Source organism: Halichoeres trimaculatus, unplaced genomic scaffold (assembly GCF_033239565.1).
Source record: "Halichoeres trimaculatus isolate MK-OKI-2021-1 unplaced genomic scaffold, fHalTri1.1 fHalTri1_scaffold_16, whole genome shotgun sequence".
Lineage (NCBI taxonomy): Eukaryota > Metazoa > Chordata > Actinopteri > Labriformes > Labridae > Halichoeres > Halichoeres trimaculatus.
Genome location: NW_027437194.1, coordinates 17,626,662 through 17,645,594, shown reverse-complemented (window position 1 = coordinate 17,645,594; position 18,933 = coordinate 17,626,662). Strand labels below are relative to the sequence as shown.

Here is an 18,933-nt window from a genome sequence, read left to right as displayed (position 1 = left end):
ATATATGTGTAAATTTGCATTTTATGTCTGGTGCACAAACAAAAACAAAGTATATTGAATGATGTCTTGTTAAACTACATTTGAACTATGCACTCTTACAGATGACATGTTTAAATAAATGGATTTATGATAATATCAAAGCATGATTCACTAAGATCCAGAGTTGAAAAACACAGACGACATAAAACTAGATTAAAACTGTCATTTTGCAGAAAAGCAAGAAAATGGTTCAGATTGCAGTAAAAATAAATATTTGTGGCTATAAGTACTCTTGACAACATTATAAAAAACGATCCTGATAAAATCCAGATCCTAATCCTGCCATAAAAAAAAATCCCGCCATATTTTCCCCATGGCAGTGCAATGGAACATCCAGGGCCTGAATAATGAAGATTATTTCACCACACCTTATAAAACACACCAGTTTGAGTTTGCATTTCTTATTGAGTGTGGCATAACCTGATGTGAACCACGCCAAGATCAGTGTTTCAAGCTTTGACATAATGTTTTTTAAACATCCAATTCGCTCATCTCTTATGCAAAGACTACTTTGGGGTGACAGTTTCTGCATGAAGTTTTGAGGAAATGAGTAGTTCTCTTTGGGTAAGTTGATTAAGCATTAGTAGTCTGCTGATGCAGAGTAATTACACTAAAACTCACTTGTCTAAATTACAAAATAGTCTCCAACTAAAGTACATCCATCTGCTTGCAGACTGCACTAGCTCAAGTTATGGAGGCCCATTAAATTAGCAACAGTATTGATCAGGTCCAGACACATAGACTCGCCTGATTTAATCACATAGTGAAAAACATGAGCCGTGAGTTTGAGCAACACAGACGAATAGATTTGTCGTGGTTAAGTTATAAAGGAAACAACGCAGCACAGGAGTTGCTGCAGTGGTGTATAACTGTGCTCAGGGTTGTGTTATTACACTTTAATATTACTTAATGTTGTGGTTTGACACATAACGGGCTCTTTAGCCTCACATTACTCTCTTTTTCAGAATGCTTCCCCTGCAATGGACTTGAGAATTTACTGCAGGGACAGGAGCTTTGACATCAGGGAGGCTTAAGTGTGACTATTTACACAGTGTGATGACATGCCTGCTTTGCCACCTTCTTTAGGCTTTAAAACTGGGCTAGCTGTCGCTGTCACAGGAACATCTCATTAAAGCAGAGGGTGAATCTATGTCCCTGGTGGCTAAGTACAGAAGAGGAGTAAAGGCCTGAGTTTTCAAAACCTTATCAAGTGTCTGCCCTGTCTGAAGCAACAGTGGAGGCTCACTACTCGCCCTCCAACATCAAACAACTTGCAGAGTAATAGAGTGTAACAACTTTTATCAGCTCACAGGAACAAAAAGCAAAGTCGTCGGAGCAGGAGCGACGCTACACTAGAGAATAGACTAATGCCATAAAGTTGTCCCCCTGCAATGTGCACTCCCATTATGCTTCTTCTGAGGAGTAAAGGTGCTCACTGACTCAGTCTGGATGTAAAGATTTCATCACCCACTCTATCTCAGATTCAATATCGATGTGCTGGTCTTATTAGGCCCTGTTTCTTCAGTGACACTTGGTTACAGCAGGTACCAGAAGAATAACAACATCTTACTGAAAAAATATTGTTATGTATTATGTGTTTACAATGATTCAAGACGTGTAAATAGGATACAATACAAATAAAGTATGAGAAAACCTTATATGATTGATACAAAATGACAAAATTCAGACAATATAGACTTTGTTTCTTGTGGTTTCTTAATTTTTGAGGGACATCATCTTCTCCATTCAGCTGTTCACCGCTCTCTGTTTCAGTGTCTCAGTGTCTCAGTGTCTTGGCTTTTACGCCGCCAGCAAATAAAATGATGTACACACTTGCACAGCCGGTAAGTTGTCATTGCACCACCTCGGCAATGCGTCGTATATCATCAAGCTCTGCCACATTTTCAAAGTAATTGCGCTTACAGGAGAAGTGAGGGGCAGAAATGATGTAGAAGACAAGAAAAACATATTAAACAGCTGCTATGTTTGAAGAGGAAGGAAACTTTTTTTGCACCATATGCAGGAAAACAAAAGAATGTAGAACAGCAGATACATTTTGTTGTGGGTTTGCTGAATAAAAGAGGAAATCAGCAGAAAACAGCTGCTGGCTTGGCAGATTTAGTCCACTGCACACAACTAAATGTTCAGCTCAAGGTGTCACTTCAAACTGCTGAATGATAAGTGATTCACTGACAGGCTCTCTTACTGTACTAACATCTTTTCTTACATTACTTTTGTCATTATTTTTGCAGTGGATCAAAGAGCTGGAGGCTGAATGTGCACAAATCTAAATCAAAGGAGCAAAGCAGTAAAAGATTTTCTCTTTGCTCATCAAACTCTGGATGTTTCTCCACTTTACATTGTTTCCCCATTAGAGCGTATCATTTCCTTCATGCCATACATGTGCCTGCTTTGAACAAAGCTAACCCTGGATGTTTAGTACAGCTGTGAAAACACAAGCATTTGGTGTTGGTGTTATCACAGCTGACACTTTAATGGAGCTCTAGTAAAAGTTCAGTGGGGAAAAACACATGTATGTGTATTTTGTAAGCGTGGCCTCTCTTCCTCTGGATCATTCATGCATTTGCTCTGTGTGACTCTTCAGTCTCATCAGCCTCAGGTGACATCACCAGCCTTGACTTCCACCACCAGTGTCTAAACTCCACAGGAGGCAGAGGTTTTCCTGCTGCTCAGGGCAGACACCCTTCAATCACTCTTCCTGTGGAGAAGGAGTGTCAGCTGGCGGCTCTTACTGGCATTTTTATCAACCCAGAAAGTAACATATGAATTCTCTGTTTAGTAATTTTGGGAAAAAAATCAGCCAGGAAGTGTCTGTCATTACAGAATTATAAAGTCACACCTCACCTGTCCTGCATTTGTTTCTTGATACCAGTGGTTAGTTTTCTGTACTGCATTAACATCAGCAAACTGCTTCTACTCCAGAAAATTTTTCTCCATTTGGGGGCAATATGGTGAAAGTATATCAGGATTTCTTTGTGACAGGATCTGGATTGTTTTTCATATTCAGGCTAATTTAATCTGCTTTAAGATTTCTTGAGTTTCTGCAGAATGTAAAAAGCTTTAGCTTTATCAAGTTAGCCCATGCACAGACTACATGTAGTTTTTTAAGTTGACAGAAAGTATAAATGTACACATAAATGAGTACGGGATTAATTCCAGTGTTGACACATTATAAATTATTATATATCTATTATTATTTATATATTTCATCTTGGCACTTTTAGTCCTCCATAACCATGAAATAACCATAGCAGTAACCATTAAATAATTAAATAAATAATTCAACAATTACCTAAATGAGTAATTAATTTAATAAATGATCAAATTTGTGTTGAATTTAGACAAATATTTTTTTAATAACTAATGACACATTTAGTTAATTAATTAATTATTTGATAACACTTTTATCTAATTAATTACATTATCAAACATTATTAAATTATTTATTGATTTATTCCCAACATTAAGTAATAATTGAAACAATTAATTGTTCAATTAATGATGTATTTATATATTTTATTTTGGCACTTTTAGGCCTCCATAATAAAATAGGGGCATGTGGCTGTAAGAAAACCGAAGTGCTGAAGACCAACACTGTTCAATAATATAATACAATTTTTCTCTGTAATTAATTCCTCATCTTCTTGTTGAAATGTCACACAAAATTTAAATGAATAAAAACATGCACTGCATTTACAGAGACCTAAGTTGTTAGCGAACCAGAACTTTCAGTGAGCTATGTACTCCCTTAAAGTCTGGAGAGACTTCTTCCCAGCTGCCAGCGCTCCTTCTTATCCTTTCCATGTCATAGTTTCTATGGGGATTCATACACCAAGTTTCCTTTCACAGCATAACACCTGCTGAAGTGAAGTCAGCTTGTTTTCATCACTCTTGTGGATCAGTAGAGTCCTTCACTGAAGGCCTGATGACTTCTTTACACCACATATTAGAGCTAGTGAGTAAAGTTTACAGCAAAACCTGGAAAATTGTGGAAAATTGAATAAGAGCATGGTGAGTGTTGAGAGTTATGATTGAGAGTGTTGAGAGTGACTTAATGAGGTGGGCATTGGCACTTTCCCCCCTCATGAAGCACTGATTTAGACCTAAAAAAGGGGCCACACACATATCCAACACTGGATTTTGAAAGTGTAAAGATTTCCCTCTGTGGCCTTGAAACTTTTAAAAGGAACTATGTTCTTTATTCAACAGCTCAGTTACAGTTAGCAGTTAGTTCTGGGGTATTAGATTTAGCCCAGAAAACACCCTACCCCATTTTTTAACAAATAAATAATCCATCAAACACTAATTTCTTTACTTTTTGTCATTTGTTGATAATCTAAGAACTATAAGTTCTTAGCATTTCTGGTAAAAGATACCTTATGTGAGTAATGTTTTAACTCTTTCTGAGAGAATAAAACCGTGTGAACCTGAATCACCGGGAACCTAAACATCACCATTTTGTTGGGAGTCAAATTCAAGGTTGCCTCAAATTACCTTAAACGTTATTCCCTCTTTATCAAGTCAAGGCTATCTGGAACCTAAACAAATTTGTTTTTCTTTTCCTTTGGTTATTTCCTCTGTGAGCCGTTTTATTGGCAGAGCAGGGGATAGGTTATTACCTGGGTTAGCGAGTCTGGGGCCTGAGACGACATCTGTCTCGTGCCAGGCTGTTTATTTAGGCGGTCCCCTCGTACAGCTCTGACCCCTCACAAATCCCTCCTGCAGTTTGTTCTCAGTATTCTTCCTCCCCTCGTAGCAGATATGATCCTCTTCCTCACAGCCCTGAAGGCCTTCATCTTGCTGGTGAGGAGTCTTTCTTTAAAACTCACTCATCTATGGTGTTTAGCTCTGCCGTGTCAACAACAATGATCATTTTGAAGCTGTTACATCACAGCTTTAAACAGATTTATGTCAGTGTTGTAAAGTCGAATGTCATGTCTTAGAGATAAACTGTCGGCAAACTGAGGGAACTGTGTTAATCATTGAGTCAGAGGGTAAAGAGCTGCTCATTTTGTAAAATGAGTCTCAGTTTCAGGGTCACGCAATTACTTGGACATGTTTTAGAAAGTGAAGTAAAGATTGAGTACAGATGACTAATTCTTTAACTGATAGCTGAACGTCGCCTTAAGTCTTTCCCCCTGTTTCTGTCAGCACTTTTCTTCAACTCTCAAAAGGTGTTTTATGATAGGTTGGGTTAAAGTTTAATGAATCAGCTGTAGTTACATATACTAAACCACAGTAAGCCTTCAGCTATTATTGCAGATTCTGGCTCACTGTGAGCAGCCTGCTGCTGAGGCCCCGCAGATTTAAGGTAAGAAAATGATCTAAAAGAGGCTTAGTTTAACCATCCAGGGGGATCAGAGTTGGATCTAAACCTGACATATAGATTTAGATTGTATTTTCTATAAACAAATCAACCTTTTAATCTTTAATAGTGAGGCAACTTTGCACTTTAAGCTGTCAATCCTGCTGACTATGTACACAAAATGCTTTTTGGATTTGTTTATACAGCTCCTGCTTTGTGCAACTACATCAAATCCATGTTACATAATCTTGATTTAGTCCTTTGACAGAGCAAAGAATCTGCATGACAGTGGGCTTTAGGCTTTAGAGAGCATGGGAGGTAATGTTAAGCAGAAATATTGTTTGTTTCTCCTTTTTGTGTTTGCCTTGTTACCAGCTAAAAGCAGAGCCCCGAGGATACGCTGCGTTACAGTCAGAACAACAAATACACAATTCTGCCTCAGATGTGATTCACACAACTTTGCTTTAGCTGTCACTGGAAAGAAGAGCATGAGCACAGCTTTCTGAGGGGGTTATTGTTTTTAATGTACGTTTCAGCATGAGTAATTATTTGATTGACAGCTTTAGCTCCATAATTTAACTTTATCACCTCTGAGTAATTTAACATTTCTAAAATTCCTTTATTCAATAACCTATATCTGAAAATTCTGGCAGAGACATTTAGAAAGTGAGCAAACACAACACATGAATGCTCACTGTGAAATTATCAATATGTAATAGTGCTCCCTTTTATTTTTACCTTTTATGTCCGTGCCTGCTTATTTATTTTTTTTTTTTTTACATTTTAACAATTTAGATATCATTTGTATTAATTTATGCTGTTTTTGTGCTGAAAAACTGCCATCCACTTTCTTTTGACATTAACAGCTCATCTTAGCCTTGCTGGAAGCTGGCACCTCGAGGCTAAATTAGTGACTAGAAGCATCACACATTTCGTACTAAAGGGGATGAACCTGAGGCAGTGAGAGTGTCAGAGTTAATGAATCCCAGAAACCTAAACTTACTTCTTCGTCTTCTCACTTCTGTTGATCATTGTAGCAACCTACCAATTAATGACCAACAGGGACTTCAACTGGACATTGACTTTTGAAAAAACAAATCTCCCAAGTCCCAGTTGGAAGTGCTGGGTACCTTATTGTCCTTACTTTGCTTTTAATGGCATCCTGAATGCAACTTTTAAGATAATAAAAAGTGGTATCAGGAAAAAAGATGCAATAAAAGTCATTTCCTCTTACAAATCGATGTAGATCAAATGTCAGAAGCTATATGCGCGCATGGCAACTTGTTGACTGTAGCAGCTCACCTGAATGCACTTCCATCAGTGTCCAGTTTTGAATTCAGACATGACAAATCAAAGCCAGCGCGATCACAGAGATGACCATTTTTGTTCGTTAGAAAGTTCGCTGGAGTAAGTTGTCGATCCTGTATAACAAAAAAGCCAGTCTTACAAGCTACAGTGAAGGGAAATCAAAAGTTTTATTTTGATAATGAAAAACTGAAGTCAGATAAAGAGGAAGCAATAGAGCTATAGTGTGTACTAACTTATAACATAATTTTCAAAATATGTCAACGTTTCACATCAAGGTCACGACTCAAATTAAAACTGAGACTTTCTCCAGTGTCTCCTCACTTAGGTTTGCGATTGAAGACCCTGTGAGGACTTCACAAATGATCTTGAGATAGTCTGAACCTTTTTTTTTTTTCCAAAACCCATGACTTAAGAAAAAAAAAAAAAGAAAGAACATCAGAGCCAAAATTGGTTAAGCCACAGTATCTGTGGTAAAGCCGAATTTTTCCACTATAACAGGAACCCATGACATGTAGACCAGGACTACCTTTGATCAATTAGTCAGCAAAGTCTAGCAGTAAGAAGTAAGACCTGTCCTGCCCCTGCTGAAAATGATTTCTTAGATTTAAATCAGTTACCTCATTGCTTTGCATCCTGGGAAAAATTGTGTTGAACAAAGAAAAGTACTGTTGGAAAAATGATGTTCCAAACAAATTCACATGTTGGCCAAGGTCACATCCTTACAACAGTGGGTGATGGGGCTCATGGGAAATTGAGTTTTTATTGCAAAAAAAAAAAAAAAACCCTACAGATTCTGGATAGTCCTCAGAGCTGATCCTGACTTTCATTGGTGTTTACACATCAAGTTTTCAAGAAAAACAGCTTCTATGACGTTTTTTTTTTCTCAGGTGTTTAAAGAACGGAGTTTGTTTAGTTTATAGGAACACAAAAACTTGGATCCAAAACACAAATCTGAGAAATTATTGTAAAAGAATTTTTCATCGACATAAAAATGTTGTTTTCTCATGCTTTGGATTTTAGGAAATGTTTTTGTTTTGTAGCTTTAATTTCTGACAATAACTTGTACTTTTTGAAGCTTACACGTGAGGCCTCATGCGTCATCAGATATTCCAGCTCTGTGTCTTCTCAGACATCTGTAGAGTAATGCCTTTTGATGTGGGTTTCATTTTAAGGATTTGGGTTTGCATTTTTTCCCTGTATTTTTAAAAGTGCAGCTCTTTTAATGCTCTTGAAACTCAACCAATATCTTTCTTTGTCCTGACAGGCAGTGAATTAAGGAGCTATTGTGCAAGCTGTCAAAATGGCAAAGAAGACAATAATCGTAGCCCTGGCGATGCTACTGCTGGCATCTGTCGCCACTTTTGTGGGTGTTTTCTTCGGAGTCGGAGGAAAGAAGCAGACGAACGAGCATGTGTACCTGAAGGCAGCTGTGGCAGCAGATGCTGGGCCGTGTTCAGTGGTTGGCAGGTAAGAGTTGCCACACACAGAAACATCCTCCAGGGCAGGAATGAGGCTGGAAACAGATCTGTACATGCATTCAAACAGATCCTGTGTATTCAACAAACATGTTAAGTACACATGCAAATCCCCGTAAACCTGCTGTGTTCAATTTATTTATATCTTTTTCGACAAAGGGTCTTAAAATCTTAAGTGGGCTAACAAACTGAACCTTTGCTCCTTCTCTTTCTGTGTGCGATTTAACTACAGAGACATACTGAAAAAAGGAGGGACTGCAGTCGACTCTGCGATTGCTGCTTTGCTGTGTGTCGGACTTATGAATGCTCACAGTATGGGCATCGGAGGAGGGCTTTTCTTAACCATCTACAACGCAAAAACTGGTACACCTTCGTTCTGACAAATGTCACCTCCACAAACTCATGACCTAAACTAGCCACTGACCCAACGAAGCCATACACAAAACATTTCCTTATCTGTATCTTTCATGCAGGGAAGGTTGAGACCATTGATGCAAGAGAGGTGGCACCACTCAACGCAACAGAAAACATGTTTGGGAACAGCACAGACTTATCCCAGAGAGGTAAAGTTCAACCAGCTCTAACAGACAAAGAAACGAGCTGTGGGAAGTTTGTGTACTGTTTGTGTACTGGTGTTTTTAAATAACGCCTGGATAACATTGTTGCTTACTTGATTCCTATGGTTGGTAGGAGGGTTGTCCATCGCTGTGCCAGGGGAAATCAGAGGTTATGAGATGGCACACCGACGACACGGCAAACTGCCCTGGAAGGACCTGTTCCAGCCAAGCATTGAATACGCAGAGAAAGGTTTCCCTCTGGGCCGGGCACTCGCCTCAGCTCTGTCAAGACACAAAGAAACAATCATCAAAGATGTAGCTCTGTGGTGAGTCAGAGTCATTACATACTGCCAATTAATGTAGGTACACAATACAAGTAAACATAGCACAGTGTTATCAAAAGTAAGGCCAAAGAGCCTCAAACCTGCATTTTTTTAAAGTGGCCTTTAGGGGGCTTCTGTTCAGGTTACAAAAAAGTCAATTTGTGTATGTGCAGTGGCAAAAATAAATAAATAAATAAATAGATAAATAAATGAAAACATCTTGCTTTCCATTAGCCGGTTATTAATGTCAGGATGGTCATCTATCCATCCTTCAATCCATCGATCTATGAATCTATCCATCAACTTATCAACATGTCTATCTATCTGTCCATATCCAATCATCCATCCATCCATCCATCCATCCATCCATCCATCACTTTATCTAACCATCCATCCATCCATCCATCCATCCATCATCCATCCATCCATCCATCCATCCATCCATCCATCCATCCATCATCCATCCATCCATCCATCCATCCATCCATCCATCCATCCATCCATCCATCCATCCATCCATCCATTTATCCATCATTTATCTATCCATCTATCTTTCCATCCATCCATGAATTTAAACCATACATATATCCATCCCTTTACCCCATCACTTTAACATCCATCCATCCAATCAACATCCATCCATCCATCCATCCATCCATCCATCCATCCATCCATCCATCCATCCATCCATCCATCCATCCATCCAATCACCATCCATCCATCCATCCATCCATCCATCCATCCATCCATCCATCCATCCATCCATCCATCCATCCATTCAGTCATCCATCTTTCCTCAAGTGAATTTGTTATTCTTACATAAAGATTTTCTGTTTTCATTTACTGACTCCTTGTCTTTCCTTTCAGTGAGGTGTTTTGTGATAAAAAAGGCGACGTCCTGAAAGAAAACGACACAGTGAAATTCACACAGCTAGCAGCTTCCTACAGAAAGATAGCTGAGGAGGGTCCTGATGCTTTCTACACTGGAGAGCTGGCTCAGAATCTCGTAGCAGATGTTCAGGCAGCAGGTAGGTTTGTCTCAGAAACCCTGATCCAAACACTGGTCACGTCCTGAGAAAACTTTTGTTGTAAAGACGATTCTGATTGTTGATTGGTTGAAAAATCTGAGGTCAGGTGTCACAATCTCTAATGAAGTCCAATTAATTTAACATCAAAGAACCTGTACCACGCTAAATTTGACTGACCTACCTACTATAAATATACGACACCAAGTTTCTAACTCAGTCATAAATTCAGTGCAAATGTTGCATATCACACTTTGTTTCCTCACCCAAGGGCATTATCATTTTCATCACTGCCTCTGACATTCTCACTAAAAACAGTATAATGAGAGACTCAAGGATGTGTATTTAAATAACACTCAGCACAGCTAATTTCCATGGTAAGCAGGATTTAAATTTCCAATTCTGTGTAAGAACACATTGCCAGTGTGTGTTTCAATCTGTGTTTAGGCGGTATCATCACAATGGAGGATCTGAAGGATTATGTGCCTGTCTTGGATGAGCATCCTTTAAGGGTGAATGTGGGGGAGTACACCATGGCTGTTCCCAATGCCCCCGCTAGCGGCCCTGTGCTCTCGCTGATATTAAACATCTTGAATGGTAAGCCTTGATACTTTGTCCAAAAACACCCTGAGTGGGGGAGGATGTGCTTTGTGAGCTGCCTTCACTTTGCCAGTCAGTGGCTTAAAAAAGGACTCTGCTGTGAGCAGCATGTTGATCCATTGTGCACTAAACCTGCTCCTATAAAAAGATTTGTTGACTTTACGTTACCTAAGAGTGTCTTGGACTACTTTGCAAAAGCAAGAGCTCATTTTATTCAGGCAGTTACATGCTCCACTCTTCTGTATTAGATTAGATATGACAGTGGTAGAAATACAGGATCACAAAGGCTGAAGTTTTAAGACTGTTATTCTAGTATCTACAGTTAAACAGTTCTGTTTAGGGTCAGCAAAAGGGTTAGCGTTACGAGTTACTTGCCCCATCTGGTCTAATGGAGAAGTCACGCTTTATGACCCAAGTCTTGACTCTACTATCAGGGAGTGGTCACACCGTCCATCGTTTTTATACCTCCCCCAGCTTTCATCTTACAATGTATTAATTATGGTACTAAAATTAATGCATGTTCTAATTCATGTGCACATTTACATTTCCTGTCAGGTGCACCAAAAAAACCAAAGTATATCTAGTAATGTCTCACAAAACTACATTTGGACTGTGTATAAAGCTAAACCTCAGTACATTCTGCAGAAACAGATGTGAAACATGATGTGAAAACTTGTGTCATGAACATTAAGAATAAAAAAAAAAACACTTTAAATGTCACAAGATTAAATTTAAGTTGTGAAATAGAGCAGAAAAAACAAAATAGTCTGAATGTACAAAACAATCCTAATAAAAACAAAGTCCTGATGCTGTCATTAAAAGATCTTGACATATTTTCACCACATCGCCCCCTAGTGGAGAACATCTTCCTTGAGAAGAAGCAGAGTTTGCTGATCTTTATGCAGCACGTAACACTGCAAAAAACTGACCACTTATTGGTATCAAGAGACAACTGAAGGACATTAGTCTATAAAGATCACACGTATGTTGGACAACAAATGTTTCTTTCAAGGGCAATACATATGTCACTAAGAGCTGCTGGCCCTTGGTCGTTTTCTCAAAATCAAATGTCGCTCGCTTGGAAAAAAAAGGTTTGAAACCCTTGAGCTTTACCCCATCTTCATTCCTGCGTCAAAAGTCACAGGTTTAACTGTAAAGAAGAAGATAGAAGAATAAATGTTGTAATACAAGTCTATTGCTTTGAAAGAAAAACCTTCAGACAAACTTCAGAATAAGTTTGAACATCCCACCTGTTTTTTTCTGTGAGAAAAGTCATTTAGTACAACTTTTCACACAGACATACTGACATGAAATAAGAAGTGATGAAAGTTTTCTCAGCTGTAAGTTTGAGTCAGCCCTGATTAGATACCACCTTGACTCAGCTCTCTCTTACTGTCATGTTACATCCCTCTCTCCTGCTCCCTGTCACCCACAACATCCTTTGTTTTAATTGTAGCCCAGAGTGCGAGCTGTGCTGATGGTTTCCTATTATATTTCATACAGTGTCCTGTGGTAATTTGTCTGTATCGATCTGTTGTGACAGAAAGGTTTGGACCAGATTCAGACAGCCTCTCTGGGCTGCACAAAATAAATTTCCCAATCCAGCTTTCAACCGGCAGCAGTCTGCAAGATGTATGGTTTTGTAAAGTGTGACGACTCAGAGCTTTAGTGTGGTTATATGGATTTTATATCATATAATGTTATACAACAGTGATTATGGAGTTAAGTTGTATCTTTATCATGATGTCACAGGTTGCTGTCATTATGTGATTTACTACATTATAAAAGCCATATAAATGTTTTCGTACTAAGCTTAAATGTTATGCTCTGGATTTATCAGCTAAGTTACAAGCTTAATACTTGGACACATTGTTAGAGAAAGATAAACTTATGATACAGTAGAGTTAGGATCTAAATGTAGAAAAAGCAGAAGCCTCCCACAGTGAATTGAAAAAAAAGTACCTTTGGCTGTGTTATGATAATTTCAAGATGAAATAAAGTATCAGAAATATTTTCATTAAAATACGAGCACAGCTTGTCTCTGGGACATTCCCCACAGACTACAAAACTTTATTCACGTAGAATTAAATGTATTGATTTCCCTCCTTCCCTTTATTCATCTAAAAACTATTATCAGGCTGTTTTCTTTTTTTGTTATGTAAGATACAGGAACATTGGCAACTATTACAGCTGAATGATAAGATATTGGTTCTTATATCATGTACCGGCCACTTTATTAGGCACACCTGTTCAACTGCTTGTTAACGCAAATTTCTAATCAGCCAATCACATGGCAGCAACTCAATGCTTTTAGGCATGTGGACATGGTCAAGTCGAGCTGCTGCAGTTCAAACTGAGCATCAGAATGAGGAAGAAAGGGGATTTAAGTGACTTTGAATGCGGCATGGTTGTTGGTACCAGGGCTGGTCTGAGTATTTCAGAAACTGCTGATCTACTGGGATTTTAACCCACATTGTTGATGCCAGAGGTCAGAGGAGAATGGACAGACTGGTTGGAGCTGATAGAAAGGCAACAGTAACTCAAAGAACCACTCGTTACAACTGAGGTCTGCAGAAGAGCATCTCTGAACACACAACACGTCCAACCTTGAGGCAGATGGGCTACAGCAGCAGAAGACCACACCGGGTGACCCTCCTGTCAGCTAAGAGCAGGAAACTGAGGCCACAATTCACACAGCAACACCAAAACTGGACAATAGAAGATTGGAAAAACGTTGCCTGGTCTGATGAGTCTGGATTTCTGCTCCACATTCAGATGGTAAGGTCAGAATTTGGTGTCAACAACATGAAAGCATGGATCCATACTGCCTTGTATCAACGGTTCAGGCTGCTGCTGGTGGTGTAATGGTGTGAGAGATATTTTCTTGGCTCACTTTGGGCCCCTTAGTACCAACTGAGCATGGTTTAAAGTCCACAGCCTACCTGAGTATTGTTGCTGACCATGTCCATCCCTCTATAACCACAGTGTACCCATCTTCTGATGGCTACTTCCAGCAGGATAACGCTTCATGTCATAAAGCTGGAATCATCTCAGACTGGTTTCTTGAACATGACAATGAGTTCACTGTACTCAAATGGCCTCCACAGTCCCCAGATCTCAATCCAATAGAGCACCTTTGGGATGTGGTGGAACAGGAGAGTCTCATCATGGATGTTCAGCCAACTAATCTGCAGCAACTATGTGATGCTATCATGTCAATATGGACCAAACTCTCTGAGGAATCTATGCCACCAAGGATTAAAGCAGTTCTGGAGGCAAAAGGGGGTCCAACCAGTACTAGCAAGGTGTACCTCATAAAGTGGCTGGTGAGTGTATAGCTATCTGATATCAAACAATAAGGCCACATCTTCCTTAAATCACTGTTGAAAAGTGAAACCACTGAGGGAAAAACTGTAACCCTGAGAGAAGAGTTTTGTCTGAAAGAAGTAATTAAGATCCAAAGTTCATCACAGTTTGTCTTCACATCTGAGAGATAGAGTCTGAGCAGCAACAACTGTGCTGCTAATCAAATCATTCTGCTCCAGTATATCATCATTTTAATTACATAGCTGTCTATAATCTCTGTGTACAACAGTATCAGTTCATTTTAACTTGAATTGCTGGTTACTGCAGAAAATTTAAACTGTTCTTGTTTCAGACAGTTTCTCTCTGCTGCTTTTCCTACCAGTGACAGTGTCTGCCTCTGAGTATTAGATGGAAACTTCCCTCCCAAGTAATTAATCTCACCAAACCTTTCCTTTCCCCTGACTGGCCACCCACTCACTGCAGCCCCCTGCCTCACACACTAACACTAATCTCACCAATTTACCTCTAATTGGACACAGTCGAGTGGCGAGGGCTTCGCGCACACATTTCAGAGGCCGCCTGAAACTTTCATGCCGCTGATTTACCGTGACTCCTGTCTCTGTCTGACAGCTGAAACTCATCAAACCAAAACTCCCTGCCTTCCCTCTGGCTGTCAGCTCAGGCTAATACCGTGGTCTGGTAACAGCAGCTTTTAGACTAAATAAACACAGGAACAGGATTGGTCAGGTCTGCTGTGGCTGCCTCCTTCTCCACCTGAGCTGCCATTTGAGTTTAAAACTGTGACACTGATGATTTTCATATTTTCAACAGGGTACAACTTAACTGCAAATAGTGTGGCAACCAAGGAGAAAAAGATCCTGACTTACCATCGCATCGTGGAGGCGTTTCGCTTTGCTTATGCAAAGAGGACTTTACTCGGAGACCCCGAGTTCCTCAACATCACAGATGTAAGGATGTAAGGGTCAAGAGTACTCGTTAACATCACTGTGGCATGTTTGAAAGATGCCCTTGATATGATCCCAAAAATACCCCAAACATTAATCAAATTTGTTTTATTTTCATCTGTTTTCTCTCCTAAAGCTCATCCACAACATGACCTCAAGATTCTTCGCTGAAGAACTCCGCAAAAAGATCACAGATGACACCACACATCACATGAACTACTACGAGCCAGAGTTCTATCTGCCAGAAAACCACGGGACGGCACACCTGTCCGTCGTCGCAGAGGATGGAAGTGCTGTGGCTGCCACCAGCACCATCAACCAATTGTAAAGCCTCCTACTTCACCAGGTCAAGATGTCGGTTAATCAGTGTCTGGTCACTGAATGTCATGGCTGTGTGTCTTTCAGTTTGGGCTCCAAAGTCATGTCAAGATCAACAGGGATTATTCTCAACAATGAGATGGATGACTTCAGCTCCCCGCTCATCACAAACGGCTTTGGAGTTCCTCCTTCACCAAATAACTTCATCAGGCCAGGTAAGAGTAGAATTAGAGCACGCACATAAACACACACATAAGAGTCCTCAAAACTAATGACATTTTCAAATAGACATGCTTTTCAATGGCAGGATGATAAAAAGCCAGTCAGATGACAAACTTTCCTTCATTCTATACATGTGGTTTATGGATTTGAATAAGTTGAATTATTTATCTATTTATTGTGTTGTTAACACATAAACATTTAGCCTGGGCCATACTTCTGTTGACTTAATGCTGTTTAAGGACTCCATAGGGTCCAGGACTGAGCTTCTTCAGTCATGCTCCATCTCTGTGTCCTAGATGTGAATAGCATGATGCTACTCTGCCCACTGGTATTCCCTCTGTTGGGTTAGCACAGCTAGCTTGTCCATCTTATTGGAGATAGATTTTATGTTCCAAATAACCATGGACAAAAGGACAGGTCGATGCTGTCACTTCTTAGCTCACACCTGAAAACCAGCACGTCGTCCTCACCTCATTCTCCTCACCTTGTGAGAAGACATCAGGCCTTACACCAGTTAGCATTGACATGCTACAGGCTGCTAACAGCTGAGTTTACAAGTAAACAATGCAGCCATGGTTACATGAAGGATCTCCAGGCAAACACAGGAGAAAAAGTAGTAAAAATATCGCTGAAGCCACAAAAAGTTTGGTGTCCATGACCAACAAATGAGCCACACAAAGTAATGATCCACTCCAAATGCAAAGATTGAGAAAAAGAGACGAAAAAAATTACAAGAAACAGACAAAGAGAGAGCTGCTGCAAAAGGCAGCCATAGCCAACAAGGCCGTGCCTAGCAATGATTTTGAATATAGTGTGTTATACCGAAGTTGTTGTGGTGGTTGATCATACAACAATTATTACATGAAAGGACAGAGAGGAGATGTCAGAGGAGACAGAATGAACAGCTGATGTATGGGGATTCTGGGAGTGTTGTAGCAACAGGAAACACAATCCTGCTCAGTGTACGAATCACAGTAATTTCAGTGTATGGCCATTTTGTTGGGGGTTCACACCTGCTTCATGCATAGGCCTCTGCATAAGTATGCAGACTTATGATCCAACGCAGAAGTAGAAACCAGACTTTTCAATGGATCAAATATTTTGTTTCATCTTCCAGAGTATCATGACTCAACCTCAAAATCTATATATAAAAAAAAAAAGATATTTGATAACTAACAATGGAATGAAGGATCTACTTAGAAACTTGAGACGATAAAACCTGAAAACTTTCAATGAGGATACATACTTTGTAATCCACAGCAAAGTCTGAACCTTAGTTTTTATCCAGCTTTTTAACTTTGACTATCTTGTGCTTTCTTCAAAAGGGAAAAGGCCAATGTCTTCCATGTGTCCAACAATTCTTTTTGACCAAAACAACAAAGTAAAAATGGTTGTCGGAGGATCTGGAGGGACAAAAATCACAACTTCCATTGCTCAGGTAAGACACCAGCTACATCAGAGAGTTGATAGAATCTGTTGTGTCACACAAAGCATCTTGTTCCTTTTATAAAACTTCACCCAGCAGATTTCTTCTGACTGTAGATTTATGGGCTGAACACTGGGCTGAAATTTGTCCCATTTTCTAGGTGATACTGAATGCACTGTTCTTCAACTACGATCTGAGGAAAGCTGTGTCAGATCCACGACTCCACAACCAGCTGAGTCCCAACTCCACTGTAGCCGAGCCTGGCTTTGACAAAGTAAGTGTCACATACAGAAAACAGTGCTGGTATGTGTGACTAATAGCAGGTGGTGTGATGTGTAGAGAGGAAGACAATCCTTCACAACACAGCTTTCACCAAGCCTTTATACCTCAGCTATGGCCAGCAACAGATACTCTGATTCTTTATTTTCTTAAATACAGATAATAAAAGTCTTGAAACAGTAAGTTAAATTATCAAACATTTCAAGTATTACATTTTAGCACAAGATCTTTGTGAGATTTTATATGGGGTTTGCTGAAATGATAAGGTCACCACATAAGGATCCCCAAAATGGCTAAAGATAAGTTGAAGGGGCGGGCCTCAAACGCCAAGGTCTGCCTATAGCTCTGCCTTTGACACGCCTCCAGACATCTGGCCAATCAGAGGGAAGAAGGAGCTTTAAAGACACAGCTGTATTTAAGACATAATCTGATATAAGGGTTTTCTGGGGGAAAAAAAAAACAGTTTGATAAACGTACTGATTTTTCTTTGCTGTTAATGTAAAAATACTAAGAGGGTACCCAGCTGATGAATAAGCCTCAAAGAAGCACAATACCCCCTCTTTAAATAAATCTTATCCAGATTTTGTTTGTTTTTTTTTTTTGCATAGATTCTACAAGTATTTATATGTGTTCCTGTTCACAGGATGTCCTAAATGGTTTAGCATTGAAGAACCATGAGACAGATTTCCTCACTTCTACGGGAGCTGTGGTGCAGGCGGTGGTTCGCCACGATGATGGACTCCACGCTCAGTCTGATCCTCGAAAGTGGGCGTATGCTGCCGGTTACTGAGGTGTTAAACAAACTGCAGACTCCACAGAAGGACTGTCGCTGGGTGAACCTTGACACTATCAGCACAAACTGTGAGATAAGAGTCTTTATGGAGAACGAGGATCAGCCGTCAGCTGTTTGGATTCTGCTTGTTCTGTAAATCAAGTTCATGTATGTAACATGAAGTAACTCAGATAACGGGACAAAGGCTTACTGTGACAGGAAAAATGAAGTGTCTTAGTCTTGAGTTAGGTCTTAATATTTAATCTAAGTTCACTGTCAATGAAGAACACTGTCATGTCATAAATATGCAAAACATTCTTATTTATGAAACACTTGAGTAAATCATTAGCATTGTAGAGCTGCTATGTTGTTGAGATCCTTAAAATGTGATTATGAAACTCTGCTCAGAGCTAACAGAGAGACCTCATAAATCAGCTTTTGAGTTGTTTTAAAATGTAATATTTTACCCCAGGATCATACATGGAGACAGTACTACGAGAGGAGACAGAAGCTTTTGTTCGTATAAAGGTCTATAACACATCAGGGACTGCACTCTCACTGAATGACTTACTGTAATTTGACACAGCCCAGAGTGCAGTGGCCTTTAATGACCCCATAACAACATTACAGCTGTTGCTGCTCACTGTCACCGCTGGGATTCAGGGCTCATCTCCTCTCAGCTGGAATGTAAATGTGTTTCATGATAAATGGAATGTAAAATATTAATGTTTTTATAACCTTTTTAGCACAGATGAATGGTTATAAAATGATTAGTAAAATGTTGGGAGACAAAATGGTTTAGCATTCACTCTTGCAAGATACATATTTATTTAAATAAAAGGTAATCTAAGTTACTTTTACTTTTACTTTTAGTGCATACTTGTAAGTCTACACTTTAAAGTGTATACTTGTAAGCATACACTTTGAAGTGCATACTTTTTGGTGCACACTGAAGTGTGTTCTTGGAAGTGCAAACTTTAAAATGCATACTC

The 18,933-nt window shown here is 39.5% G+C and overlaps 1 protein-coding gene across 1 annotated transcript; it reads left to right on the top strand.

Moving 5' to 3' along the window:
• Positions 1 to 7,941: 7,941 nt before the first annotated feature.
• ggt1b (gamma-glutamyltransferase 1b) lies at positions 7,942 to 18,434 on the top strand. The gene is made up of 12 exons (XM_074689864.1): positions 7,942 to 8,140; positions 8,381 to 8,511; positions 8,622 to 8,711; positions 8,839 to 9,031; positions 9,896 to 10,056; positions 10,501 to 10,650; positions 14,791 to 14,927; positions 15,061 to 15,248; positions 15,330 to 15,457; positions 16,790 to 16,902; positions 17,051 to 17,164; positions 17,813 to 18,434. The coding sequence occupies exons 1-12, from the start codon at positions 7,974 to 7,976 to the stop codon at positions 17,957 to 17,959; spliced, it is 1,719 nt and encodes a 572-aa protein (XP_074545965.1). The 5' UTR covers positions 7,942 to 7,973; the 3' UTR covers positions 17,960 to 18,434.
• Positions 18,435 to 18,933: the final 499 nt, after the last annotated feature.